Source organism: Arvicola amphibius, chromosome 5 (genome assembly GCF_903992535.2).
Source record: "Arvicola amphibius chromosome 5, mArvAmp1.2, whole genome shotgun sequence".
Taxonomy (NCBI): Eukaryota; Metazoa; Chordata; class Mammalia; order Rodentia; family Cricetidae; genus Arvicola; species Arvicola amphibius.
The window spans coordinates 81,621,089-81,634,562 of record NC_052051.1 but is presented as its reverse complement, the minus strand read 5'-3'; the positions used below and the strand labels follow the sequence as shown (position 1 = coordinate 81,634,562).

General features: G+C 51.9%; 1 protein-coding gene across 1 annotated transcript in view; it reads left to right on the top strand.

The window, feature by feature from the left end:
* The first annotated feature begins 1,468 nt into the window (after nt 1-1,468).
* The window catches only part of Alx4 (ALX homeobox 4), a 36,063-nt gene continuing 24,057 nt past the window's right edge, over nt 1,469-13,474 (top strand). The window contains exon 1 of the mRNA XM_038331583.1: nt 1,469-1,898. Within this exon, the coding sequence (XP_038187511.1) occupies nt 1,469-1,898 (430 nt within the window). The remainder of the gene's footprint in view (nt 1,899-13,474) is intronic.

Here is a 13,474-nt window from a genome sequence, read left to right as displayed (position 1 = left end):
ACCTCTCTGAGCTGCAAGTTTACTCACTGGAAAATGAGAGCCTCCAATCTCTCTCTGCTGATTGTGAGGCACAACTAACGCTTAGTCCAGCCCAGGAGCTGGACAGGCTGTGAAAGTTCCTTCCCCTTGCTATGTGCAGATCCAAGTGTTCATGTAAATCCATGCCACAGCGTGGTTATGCATGCCTGTCATCCCATCCCAGCACTCTGGGGGCAGAAACAGGATCCTGAGTTCCAGGCCAGCCTGAGCTATTTCAAAATCAACAAAATTTGAGCCTTTTGTTTTGCAATGGGAGTGAGAGGGTGGGCACAATGAAGAGAGACACTGACTTCACTCCCTCATTCTCCCCCCCCCACACCCCGCAGAAGACAGACACAACTACCCTGCAAGGCTGAGCAGGAAGGATGTCTCTTAAAGGTCCACTCTTGGCCTGGCTTTGTAGGACCGCACCCACACCCCTATCCCGCAGTGTGCAAGAGGCTGGAGGGCTGGGAGCCTAGGTACTAGGCTCTAGCCATGCCAGTCTAGGATCTCTCAAGTGAATGAGCAAACACAGACCCCACAGTACCTGAGCTCAGAGCTGAAGGGAGCCCTTACAAGGCAGGGAAATAGTTAAGACGTAAAAAGTGGAATCTCCTGACCACTATGAGATCCCTTGTGTGTGAATTACTGGGAACAATCTGGAAAGGGGAGGCAGATTAAAAACCCAGGCTAAGGTCCGGGCAGGCAGGCTTCACCAAGAAGCATTCAAAAGATTTGCCAGGCCAGCGCCCTAACTGACTCAGAAAGTCAAAATCTCTTACAGATCTTTTAACCTGTCAATAAAATTTTGATTCTCCTTACTCTAGGCTCTAGCACGGTTGAGACCTGCTTCAATTCTCAGTCTAGCTTCAGGAGCTCTGGGGGTTGCTATATCTCCCCACCCTAGCCTAAAATTCAAAGGCCTTGAGGCTTCTCCAGGTCGAATAGCCTCTAGCTAGTGAGTGGCATCTCTAGTGAGTGGAAAGGAGGGGCTGGGGAGGGAGGAAGGAGCTCTGGCAGAGAAGGAGAGGAAGGAGGGGAGCAGGAAGGAGCGAGTCAAGTGAAACGAAAATCACTTTTTTTTTCTGCTTCAAAACCTTAAGAGGGTTTGGGAGATCTGGAGAACTTTCCGAAGCATCCGAATCTTTTTACAGCTCTTTCTCTGGGCCAGCTGCGCGGAGCGAGGTGGGGGTGGAGAAAGAGAGAGGAGGGCAGCGAAAGAGAGGAGAGGAGAGCCGAAAGGAGGGAGAGAGAGAGGGAGAGAGAGAGAGAGAGAGGGAGAGAGAGAGAGAGAGAGAGAGAGAGAGAGAGAGAGAGAGAGAGAGAAGCCAGGCAGGGCACGGAGCACTGCCACTGCCTCCTTGCCTCCCCAACTCCCAGCCAAGGCGCGCGGTGGCGTCCTCGTGCCCTAGCCGGCGCCCCCGCCCGTCGCCAGCGCAGGCCAGGCATGAACGCTGAGACTTGCGTCTCTTACTGCGAGTCGCCGGGCGCTGCCATGGACTCCTACTACAGCCCAGTTTCGCAGAGCCGGGAAGGTTCGTCGCCTTTTAGGGGATTCCCAGGAGGCGACAAGTTCGGTACAACTTTTCTTTCGGCCGCTGCCAAAGGACAGGGATTTGGGGACGCCAAGAGCCGGAGCCGCTACGGCGCAGGGCAGCAGGACCTGGCGGCACCGCTGGAGAGCAGCGCCGGGGCGCGGGGCTCCTTTAACAAGTTCCAGCCGCAGCCACCCACCCCGCAGCCGCCGCCTGCTCCGCCCGCGCCCCCAGCGCATCTCTACTTGCAGCGGGGCGCCTGTAAAACACCCCCGGACGGCAGCCTCAAGCTTCAGGAAGGTAGTGGTGGTCACAACGCGGCCTTGCAGGTCCCTTGCTACGGTGAGTGCACGTGCGGGGGAATCGGGCGCGGGGACCCTGAGGTCTGAGGCTTCGCATTTCCCCAAGCCCGCTGGGCTGTTGGGAGGCTGGAGGTGGAGGCTGGAGAAACTTCCGGATGGAGCCTAGAAGGAACAGGCACTTCGAGAGCGTCTCTGCGTCCTGCTGCGTCTCCAGCCCCGGACAGGGCTCGAGGGCTGTAGTTGTTCCCCTCGCTCTGGAGTCGCTTCCCGGGTTTCTCTTCTGTTCGTCCTAACGTCTCGCTTTACTCTGTCACGCGGGGCCGGATTTGAAGTGGATGCTTCGTCCGGGTTCCCGGCGGGAAGCTGCTAGAAGTTTCTCTCGCTGCGATCGGCGCACCGCTCCGCTCCAGAGCGGCTGGGCGCTGGCTTCCCGGCTCCGCGCACTGCGCGGGAGGTAAGAAGCCGCAGGTGCCCAGCGCGGGGGGAAGTCCTGAGCGCAGTCCCCCAAGCCTTCGCTAGAAGCCGCGACACTGAGTCGCCGGCACCTGCGACGTTCTTGCGGGCCTGGGTCCGGATTACCTGGTGCATCAGAAAACCTTAGTCCTGGTCCTGTAAGCGTATCGCCTAGGGAACTGCAGCCCGCCCGTCTGAGATGTCTGGAAGTAGTCGGCATGTGGGGGGCGGGCACGGTTTAGGACCCATTGGGTGAGAAAACAGTAGTTCTAAAATACAACCAGCACAGGACTGAGGAAAGAAGGAAAAATCCGGGTCCCAATTTGGGACCACAAGGCACCTGATTGAGAAGGCCTGAATGACCTCCAAGCCCCCTTGAACGTGGCTTCATGGTTATGGCCTGTGTCCTCCGTGCTCCACCACCATTGGTCAAATGAGTTAGGAAAGAAAGTCACCCAAACCCCTAAACTTTCTCTTTTTTTATAGCATCGGAGTTAGGAAACTCCAAATGCAAAGAAGAGAGAAAGGACCTTCTCGCAGGCCTTTGTCTTTAGGTTAGGCCCTTAGTGAGACGGGCTGGTTCTTACAGAGCAATGACTCTGGCTTCCAGGTAGGATATAGAGCACTAAGCATGGGGACAGAGGTGGGACATGTGGAGGTCTTGATGAAGAGAATAATCTCAGGAACACAGCATAAATTTTAGTATGTGTACGCACACACACTTACACTTCCTCCTTTTGAACTCAATCACAGACAGGACTGGAACAAACTTCTGGGGTACTGTGGACATTTACCTAAATTTGAATTCTACACACACACACACACACACACACACACACACACACTTCTTTATGGACCAGCATGGCACACACCAAATGCCACTCATGTGGCTTCAAAAAAGCTACAAACCCTCAAACTGACAGAACAGGACTCAAAGAAGATCTAGAAAGAGCTAGTGGCCTTTCGCCAGGTCTGCCACCTCTCCTCTCCACTTCGGGCTGGAATGACACAGGTGCTCCTTCCATGTCCAGCTCCAGAACCCAGGCCCTGTCACCGGTGGCTACCAGGTGACAGTCTGAGCAGATGGCAGACTCGGGGACTCACTCGCAAAAATCTACTGTTCAAAGTCAGAGGGCTTAGCTAATCTCTCCTCAACTGCACTGAGTTTTCATAGTTTAAATACATCCATTGGCATGGCCTCTGAGGAGGCTGAGGTACTAGTCAAGAAGAGTCAAACTGCTCTCTGTCTCCTGGTGAGAAAGATGCCGTCATGCCCCTAGGGTAAAGAAAGAGGTTAGGCCTCTGCCTGTTGTCTGGGGATCTTTAGGACTGACTGGCCACTACATCACCAGCATTAGCCATTGTGGCCAAAGAAACGAGCAGCCATTTGACCTGGAACTGCCCCTAACAAACAGAGTGACCCCAGAGTGAGTAACTCCACTCAATTCCTATTTCCTCCTTGATACCAGGGCAGTAAAGGAGAGATCGTAAAAGCTGGACCCCTCCCCCACGCAGCCTTCCTCCTATACACTTCCATCCCCTTCGTTTCCAGGCTTCTGGGTCCCCCCAAGTCTAAGGACAAGGAGTGTTCCTGCCCTTGCTGGGACAAAGTCATAAAGGGCAGGGAAGGACAGCAGGAACCTGCCAAGATACCACTGTATCTCTGCCTGAAATGGAGGCGATCCCTCCAGGAAACAACCAAGGAAGGCCAAATCACTGTCCCTGTCCCCTCTCAGAGACAGGGCTCTCTGTCCCAGGAGATTTCAGATCTACATAGGATGAGGCACACTGAGTCCAAGATGTAGACACTAGGCACTGGGAAACAGAAACAAGGACTGAGCCTGTCAGGAAGTAACGGGAAGAAGGTCTGTGGAGCTGGTGCTCTAATCTGCCAGCAAGCTGAGAAACCAGGACACCAATTCTCTAACACCGTTATGAGGTGTACACTCAAAGCCAGGATGTTGGGGCTCCAGAACAAAAAAAAAAAAAAAAAAAAAAAAAAAAAAAAAAAAAAAACCCTGAGATGTTCTCAGGAACTTGGCAAAACTCCGAGGCAGAGATGGGTATAGGAATAGGCCTTGTCTTGGTGACTGGATCCTCAAGCCCAGACAGATCAGTCTTTGCAACTTCTGTGGGTTATAGGAGTCCAGACCCCAAAGCAGTTCCGATTGGAGGGGAGCCTCCGCGACTTCAGTCTTGGTGTTACCTTGAGGTCCCTCGGGAGGAAAGTGCAGGCCTGGAGGCTACGCTTACACAGAGCTGAGAGAGTGCAGGCCGTAGTCTTCCGAGACTATGGAATTGGAGGTAAAGGAAGATTAAGATTCCCTTGTGGGTTTGGCGTCCTTACTGGGTCCCGACCTCAGTTTCCTCATCTCAACTAAAAAGGGCAAAGCTCAGTGTCGCTCTGTTGTCTCCTGGGTCATTCGCGTTTTTATGAAAGGGCCCCTCGAAGGAGCCCTCGCCCACTGCGATCTAGACCCCACCAGGCTCGCTGCGGTCTTTTGGCCAAAGCGGCTGGGCGAGAGCTGGTCGCCAGGGTGGAGACCCGCCGCTGCTGCGCAGGGCTAGGAAAAACCAGGACTGCGGGCGGGCGTTCAGCTCCGCAATCCTCCCGCGGCCTCGCGCAACCTTGCCGGTACCTCTGAGGGTGCGGCTCCGCTGGGAACAGCCCTGCCACCTCCTCTTTCGCTTTCGTTTCGGTGCACGCAGGTTTTCGTTGAGAGCAATTTGGGACCTCCACAGCCCATCTGGAATGCAGCGCCCTCGGCGCCCAAGTCTCTGGGCGCTCCGGCCTGGCTCGAGCCCGAGTGGCGCCACCGAGGGCCGTGTTCTGATTTTTTGAATTAGACGAAATATTAAACTCTGGAGGTATTTCTCTGCCTTCCCCTCCCCAGTATAGACACAATCCACACAAGGTGACTCTTACTTGATTTAGTCAAGGAATCAATCGGGATCTTTTGTAAATCCTAAATCCTCCTCCCCAGAAAGTGGGGAGTGTGGACGGAAGGGACTAGCAGAGCAACTTTAAGTAGTCCCCAGGCCATTCAGAGAGGATTAAATCCCTCAGTGAAGGCAAAGATCCCCTGCCAGTTTTAGAGGAAAGGTTGGGAAAAAATAGCTTTTAATTTTTTTTTACTTTGTTCATTTCCGTAGCCCCCACCCAGTCTGCTCCAACAAGCCAGCCCCAAAGACACTTTCTTAACCAGAGAGTCAGAAAGCTTGTATTAAAAGTTTAATATTTTGAAATCAATGGACTTGGCATACATTTTTCTTTAATTTACACTCAGTGAGGTTCAAAGTCTTACATGGAAAAGTCGGGAAAATGGTTAGAAACTCGCTCAAGTCATGGTCCTGTGTCTTGAATATGTGAACGAAAAAAAACTGAGGAAAATAAAAATTTTTGTGAATTAAGAAAATTCCAGGAAAGAATTCGAAGCACCGGGGACCCCACCTTGTTTCTGAAAGCAGTATGACAAGGATGACGTTGAAACTCCTGGACGCTTGCTCGGTCCTGACCCTGACACAAGGCTACAAACCAGCATAGCCTAGAACCTCTCTCAGGCTCTCCTGGAGCCTTCAGAGCAGCCAATGCCCCTGAAATTCCGGATGCGGAGGAAAACAAATCATTATTCCTGTGTTAAATCTTGCTAACATCCCGAAGCCCTTTGGTTTCCAGCGGCACATGGACAGACTTTTCATGGAGAAGGTCTTGATTCATTTCAAGAGCGCTTGGAGTTGCTTCTGTGGCTGAAAAACTTCTGTAGCAACTGAGAGGGAGGAGAGGTTGGCGCCACGTGCGTTTGACCAGGGTTGAGGCTTGTCTGCTGACTCCTTGGACCTCCGGGTACCCGAGGCAGCAGGCAGGGACAAGACAAGAAACCTAACTACCTAAGCCTCCAGCGGCTTGCGGACCAGGGCCGTGCACATGGAGGTCGCGCTCCAGTGGCATGGCCAAGAGCACACTAATACAGAAATAGGGTGAGTAGGAAAGTACTTAGGAAAAACTGAAAATTCTGGAAAGGAGATCTTAGGGCCTTGGTGCTCCAGAGTCCTCTGTCCCGAACGCGTCTTTCCTCAGGAAGCTGGAGAACTTAAGCGCGGTTCCAGGTTTGGGTGGGACGGTGACTGCTCACTCGGTCTTGTGACCAAACGTAGGCTTCAGGGTGCCACTTCCACGTTCACGGACAACTATGGGCCTCTCTAGGCATAGTTTGAGACTGTGTGGTCCCCGCATTGAGAAGTTAAGGATGGTCATCAGACCGGGAAACCACACCGGTGCTTGGACTCAAGCTACAGCTAGGTGACGATTCCTTCCAACGAATTCAGGATGTAAGTCAATGGTGACCCCATGTTTAAGCGCTAAAAGCCACCAGTTCAGCACCACTAGACAAGTGGGAATTGGTAATTCTTCCAAACAAGATCCCTTGGGAGAAGCACCCGGCTCCCTCACTCTAGTTCAGCCCCTTTTAACCAGTGTTTCTTCTCTGAGACCAGTTACCAATGGCCCCCAGGGACCGACTTCTCTGGTATAATTGTGCGAATGAGTGACACCCACATCGCCATTAAAGGTGATTCTGTTAGTTAATCTTTTAGATGTGTGGAGTAGCCTGGGGCGGCAGGGTAACGGGAAGCCCCAGAAAGGCTAACAAAAATTAAGTCTGGTTCAGACACCTCCTGTGCCTTCAGGACAGTGCTTCAGGTAGCCCAAGGCGTTAGTCTTTCCCTCTATCCCCAGCACATTCTGAAACCTAAGACTCTTTTCTTCATCACACACACAGCCACTCCCAACCTCCAGCACCAAGGAAGAAAAAGAGCAGGAGGGGGGAAAAGTTGAACCCGGGTTCAGATATTTGCAAAACGTTGCTCAGAGGAGCGAGTGGCAGCGGGGTGATATAGCAACCCGCCCAGCCTCAGCCTCAGGTTCTACTTGAGAGGCAGCCGGCGAAATCTCTCACAGAATACTTTCTCGGAGAAGAGGAATCACCAGGAGACGAGGGTGAGAGGTGTCACTGCCTGCCAAGATACCTACCTTTCCTTGCTACAGTACTTGAGTTAGGAACCAACCTCACGGTAACTAGCTAAGATCCCGTTACTGTGCCAAGTTCGGAACAGGGAAGGAAGCCGGGCGCTGAGCTGGTGGTTTTTAGCGCTTAATGGGTCACCATTGACTTACACCCTGAATTCGTTGGAAGGAATTCTTAAAGCGGATACTCTGGGGGATGGGGGGCGGCGAAATTCTCGTCCTGAACCGGGAGCCCTTGCACTTTCTAGAAGACTGTACCCGCTACCCTGCGCTACCGAGATCGCGATTCAGAAGAACCAGCCACTAGTCCGCGGAGGGGTTGAGTCCCTGGGCAAACTGATCTCCAAGGTCTCTATTCCATGGTCGTCTCCGCTCCTGACCTCCTGTCTGAGAAGGTCTGAGAGAGTGCTAGTCCGGGTCCCCTCCTCTGCCTTCCCACTCCCACAGGATTTTTTCTGGGAGGGGTCCAGATAAGTGGGCAGAAAAGTCTTCCCTGGAAGCAGAATGGTTCGGGACTTAGAACACGCTGACAGTCCTAGAAGGTGGGGCTGGATGAGAGGTTGGGGCGCCTCACTGGGCTTTAAATATGAGAAAAGGTAAGCTACTGTTCCCTGGTGCTCACAGGGCACCAGACTCAAGCCAAGGATGCATTGTTTTCGGTGTCTCCCCGACCTGATGTTCCATTTGCATTCCCTGACTCTATACTTTCCAATTCCTACCAAGAGCAATAAGGGTTTGGTGAACCAAGAGAATGTGGGCCTTCTGTGGCTGGAGCTTAATCCCTTCTGGTGTGCGTCTGGGAGCTTGGCTGTAAGGATGAATGGAGAATCGGTGTTTTATTCAGAAGGTTGGGTGCATCTGTGAAAGTATGCCAGGACCTGTAGCGCTTGCGCTTCGCGCCCCACCTCCCACACAAAGTCTGTCTCTGTCTATCTGTCTGTTTCTCTCTCTCTCTCTCTCTCTCTCTCTCTCTCTCTCTCTCTCTCTCTCTCTCTCTCTCTCTCTCTCTCTCTCTCTCTCTCTCCCCAATGTGAGCTGGCATGTATCCCACCCATAGTTATTCTGTCCTCTTCCTCCTTCTGAGTGAGTCAGGCTATAACTGTGTGTATTAATTTTTGTGCACTTCTATATGAAAAATGTACCCCGGCATGGGAACCTATGTGCACAAGAGTAACTGTGTGTGGCTCTGAAAGCCCCTCCTAGCCTGTGCACAACCAAGCCTGGCCTTCAGAGGGCTGTGCCTGAGGGAGGCTAAGCGGCTGTATGTTTCTGGCTTCAAACCTCCCTTCTGGCTGCCTACTGCAGCTTCCCTGAGGCTGACTCACAGACTAGTAGAATCTCCAGGTGGCAGGTCTCCAGCAAGCCCTGGCGGCCCAGATGAGCCCACCTGCAGTGCAGCGAGACTTGTCCCCATCTCCAGGGGCTGGTATGTCCATTTTGCCTGTGTGGCAAGCTCGCCTGGCACCATCCTGATGTAGTTTTCAGACTACCTTTATTAGATGAGTAGGATCCCAGGAGATAAGCCCCCACCAACCCAAGTTGTAGGGAGGACAGGGACTCCTCTTACCATTGAGTGGAGAGACAGCAGGATCTGGAGACAATCTGCTTGGGTCACCTGCTGTTCTTGCGTGGAGGTACAGAAACCACATTGCATGGGTACCCCTAGGCGAAGGACCCATCTCTCCCTCTCTTACATAACTGTCTACTCAGTTTGGGGGACCTTGCTGATGCTCAGGAACCATTGTCCCCCAACACAGACTTAAGTGGGTCTTGATATCCCTATGGTGTCCTGCCCTATGTTGGGAGAAATGGCATTCCTCTACTGGCTGAATGTTCTGTTTCACAGACCGGGGCCTAGGATGCCTGATTCCACTCACTTGTGGCTCATCAAGTGGTCTGTCACCGAGCCAGGCCCTGGGAGGCCTGAGAAGTGCTGCACCCTGCCTCTGATTTCAGGTCCAGGGACAGACAAGCAACCTCCAGTTCCTCTTCCCTGGCACAGTGCTGGACTGGGAAAGCCTCCCTCGGGCTGGCTCACAGACTCAAGGAGAGAGATGCCCCTGTGTATAGAGTTAGTCAGAAGCCACCACCTCTTCCTACCTGGGCTCCCTCCTCCCGTAAGGCGAGGGAGATAAGGTGTATGAATACCCTTCTCAACTCTCTTCTCCCCCTCTATGCAGAGCAAGGGATCTGGCTGCAGGTGCTGGCATTTCAGTGAAGCTAACCTTGACCTTTAGCACAGTGCCCACTTTCTCTCTAGTGTCACTAGTGACTTCATTTGTTGGATGTGGCTATTTGGAACTTGCTGACTAAGAGGGAAGGGAGAAGGAGAGTGTGTGAGCATAGCGTGTGACTCCAGTGTAGATAGATCCTGTGTTGCTGAGTTCTTGGCCGTACCCATCACCCACTTTTGGAGGGAGCTGGAGTATTGCTGCTGATGTCAAAGTTCTAATAAGGAGTCAATTATTGCTGTGTTAGAGATCAAACTCGGGTCTCATATACGTGAGGCAAGCACTATACCGCTTCAGACCCTGATTCACATTTTAGGGTAGGAAAGGGGACTTAGAGGTCGCCCAGAATATGGGGACCTCCCTGATGTCCAGAAGTTTTCCTGGCACTGTCTCTGGTCCCACCATTCAGCCACCTCCATATCCAGTTAACAACTGAGCACCGGGCTGGGATCAGTGAGTCCTCAAATGTTAAGAAGGGACTCTGCCTCGTGACAGTCACGACAAGCATGTGCACATCTCCTCAGCACAGGTCCCCATATCTGAAACAACCCCTCCAATCAATCTGAAGGTTTTAGAAGACTTGGTCCAAGTTCTGGAACCAAGCAAACCTTAGAGACCTCAAGGGCCTGCCTGGCTGCCTACTGCGTTGTACTCAGAAGGTCTGGCCACTTGCTGCAGAGGGACAGTTTAGCAGGCCTTCCTTGCCCTGACCGTTCCTTTATGTCCCCTCCTTCAGGTCAATCATGGCACAAAGAGAGGCCTCTGCAGCTGCTGTAACGTAGGCCAACTCAGTGTTCCAGACAATGCACTGCACTGAGTGCTTCCTGTGTTCTCTAGTTCACTGCATCCCCTTTACGATGCTGTGAGATGGTAGACTCCCCAGAAACCTGGTAGACAATGAGGCACGCATGAGGCTGGGGCAGATGGGAAGGAAGGAACAAGGTCCTGGTAGCCACAACACTAAGAATCCACAAAGCATCCTTTTCAAAAATGAGCCGGATTATACTTAGAGTCACCTCAACTCTCTTGCAGATGACATGGAAAGGAATGATGGGGTCTGTTTCAAGCATGGCTCCCAAAGGGGTATTCATTCATGCCTAGGGATGCCTGACAAACGCTAGACGTTGGCACCTGGTAGGGTAGCGTTCCAGGCCTGAGCTGGACTTCAGGCATGGCTTCTTCACCTGTGCCTGGTGAGGGAGGCATGGCACAGGTGCCTGACAGCTGCAGTGGGGACTGCTTTGTGAAGTGCTGGTCATGACCGAAGCGCTGAGAATGAGGAGGAGGTCTTCCCTCCAGGAGTCGTGGAACTGTGAGCCTCTGTCTATGCGCTTCCAGATTGTTTCTCCAGACCCTAAGAAGGTCCGGAATAAGCAGCAGAAGCCCAGTCGGTGTTTGCTGATAAGTGAGCGATATGGGCTGCGAACATTCTAGAAGCACTGTGACGTTTCCCCTCCTCTTTCCTTCCTCTGTGGAGGTGGGGCGGCAGCCAGATATGCGAACCTCTTTTATCCTTGTGGAAAATGATTTCACTCTGCAGGGAGCTTGTGGTTCGGGAGCAGGGAGGTCTTGGGGAGACAAGCCATTTGTTTAGAAGAATTGTGGCAGTTTGGAGGAGTTCCCTCTATCCCCAACTGTTCCCCTTTGGGCTCACCTCCAAGGCCACAGGCCTGGTGTCCAGCTGCCATGCCTGCTAGGGCTGGCTCTCATCAGGCGAGTGTTCTCCCTCCCAAATCTCCTCAGACCCTGCCTGCAGTTAGTGCTAGCTCCTGCAGCACTCAGGGCAGTTTTTCCTCCCTGGAAACCTATCTATTCTGCCCTGGAGATTCTGTGACTCCCCGATCAAGGGACATAGCTCTCTGTGCTCACCCACTCTGCACCTGGATTCTGCTTGGGTCACCTACTGAGGGCTGGACTCTCTCCCAGCTCTTCTGTTTCATGTAGCCCCCAGTATTTGTGTGGGCATGGTTACACACACACACACACACACACACACGCACACACACACGCACACACGCACACACACACACGCACGCACACACGCACACACACACACGCACGCACACACGCACACACGCACACACACGCACAATTATATCTAACAGAGTTAATTATTTTAACCTCTTTAGGTGTACAATTCAGTGACATTAAACACATGGAAAGATTTATAGCGTCTCCTCTATTTCCAGAACTTTCCTGTTATTTAAAATGGAATCTATACCCATTAAACAAAAGTTTACATCCTCTTTCCTCTGGCTCTGGGTAGCCTTCACTTTGCTTTCTGTCTCTATGAATTTTTCCGTACTCCCATTTAAATTTGTGCTTTGGTGCATAACTATCCATATATGTTCTTAGCAATCTGTGCAACTTCAAAATCTAGTCCAAATCCTTCTTCAGTGTTTGATTCTGTTTGCATGTTTTTGCTGTTAAGTGGAAGGAATTAATATTATTTGTGGCAGTAGGGATTGAGCCCAGTGTCCCATGCATGTGTCCTATCACTGAGCCACACTCAAAGCTATAGATGAATCTTAGTATTTTGGATTTTAATTTCTTATCGAAAAGACATATCACAAAGTCTCTCCTCCTGTGGGCCATCTTTGCCTCTCTGGATGCTGTGCCGGAGAAAAGTTTTTCATTTTGATAAAGTCTGGCTTATCACTTTCCCATTTTTTGTGTTGCATCTGCATTGATGACACCTATGTCATGAATTCCTATTTCCTTCTGTTGCCATTTGGGCTTGTTTTAGGTCTTCCATTCATGTTGTGTCCATCTTTGGGTCCAGCAGGAGAAGGGCACTAGTTCCATCTGTGGGCTTTTGGTTCCTGGCTCCCAGAAGAAAAGGCAGCCGTCTCTCAACGGAGTAGCCTTGAGACACTGCCTCAGAACTGCTCCCGTGGGCACCTGGGAGCTTCCCTCTGTGGTCTCTGTTCTCTTGTATTGGTCCGTTCTATGTGTGTGCCCCAGCAGGGCTTTCTCACGTGACGTTCAGGATAGTGGGCGCACAGGGAACCCCAGAGGTCACTCTGTTTCTCTTCTCGCCTCCAGTCACAGAGATTCAACTCAGGGACATATTTTTTTTTCCTCAGGAACCAGAGATGAAAGGGAGGGGAGAGCAGAAGATAGAGCTGCAGGCCAGGGCTCCAGAGATGCTGGCTAAAATCCTAGCAATTGCGGGGGCAGGGATGGTTCTCTGGGTCCAGTTAACTCTAATAAGGATGTAACCTCATGTCATGAGCCTCATGTCCCAAACCTTCCCCCTGTGTGCCAGGAGAATTCCCAGGAAGGAAGCCTATGACCTCCCCCTGCAGGCTTCACGCTGTCAGATCTCTTGTGTAACATTTATTCCCAGAAAAGGCACTTGTATGACTGTCCCCTGCCTAACCATCAGTGTGTGAGTCCACCAGGCCTTAGGCCCCAGGCACTGGGCCCCATGAGCAAAGGCTCCCTTGCCTAAGCATCAGCCCAAATGATCAGTCACAGTCTGCTAGACCTAGTTTTCAGAAAGATAGCATGAACAATTTCTAAAACCTGTTTTACTTGTGTGCGTGTACATGCATACATGTGTTTGTATGATGTGTATGTGACAGTGCACGTGCCACAGCATGTGTGCAGAGGACAGATGTTTTGCATACATATGTGTGTGATGTGTGTGCATGTCTGTGTACAGTTGTTCATGTTGTGTGTTACCCAAAGTTGATGTTATATGCCTTTTTTTTTGTTTTTCAAGACAGGGTTTCTCTGTAGCTTTGGAGCCTGTCACAGAACTAGCTCTTGTAGACCAGGCTGGTCTCGAACTCACAGAGATCCACCTGCCTTTGCCTCCCAAGTGCTGGGATTAAAGGTGTGCACCACCACTGCCCGGTGTCATGTGCCTTCTTAATGGCTCCCCACTCTATTGATTGACAGGGT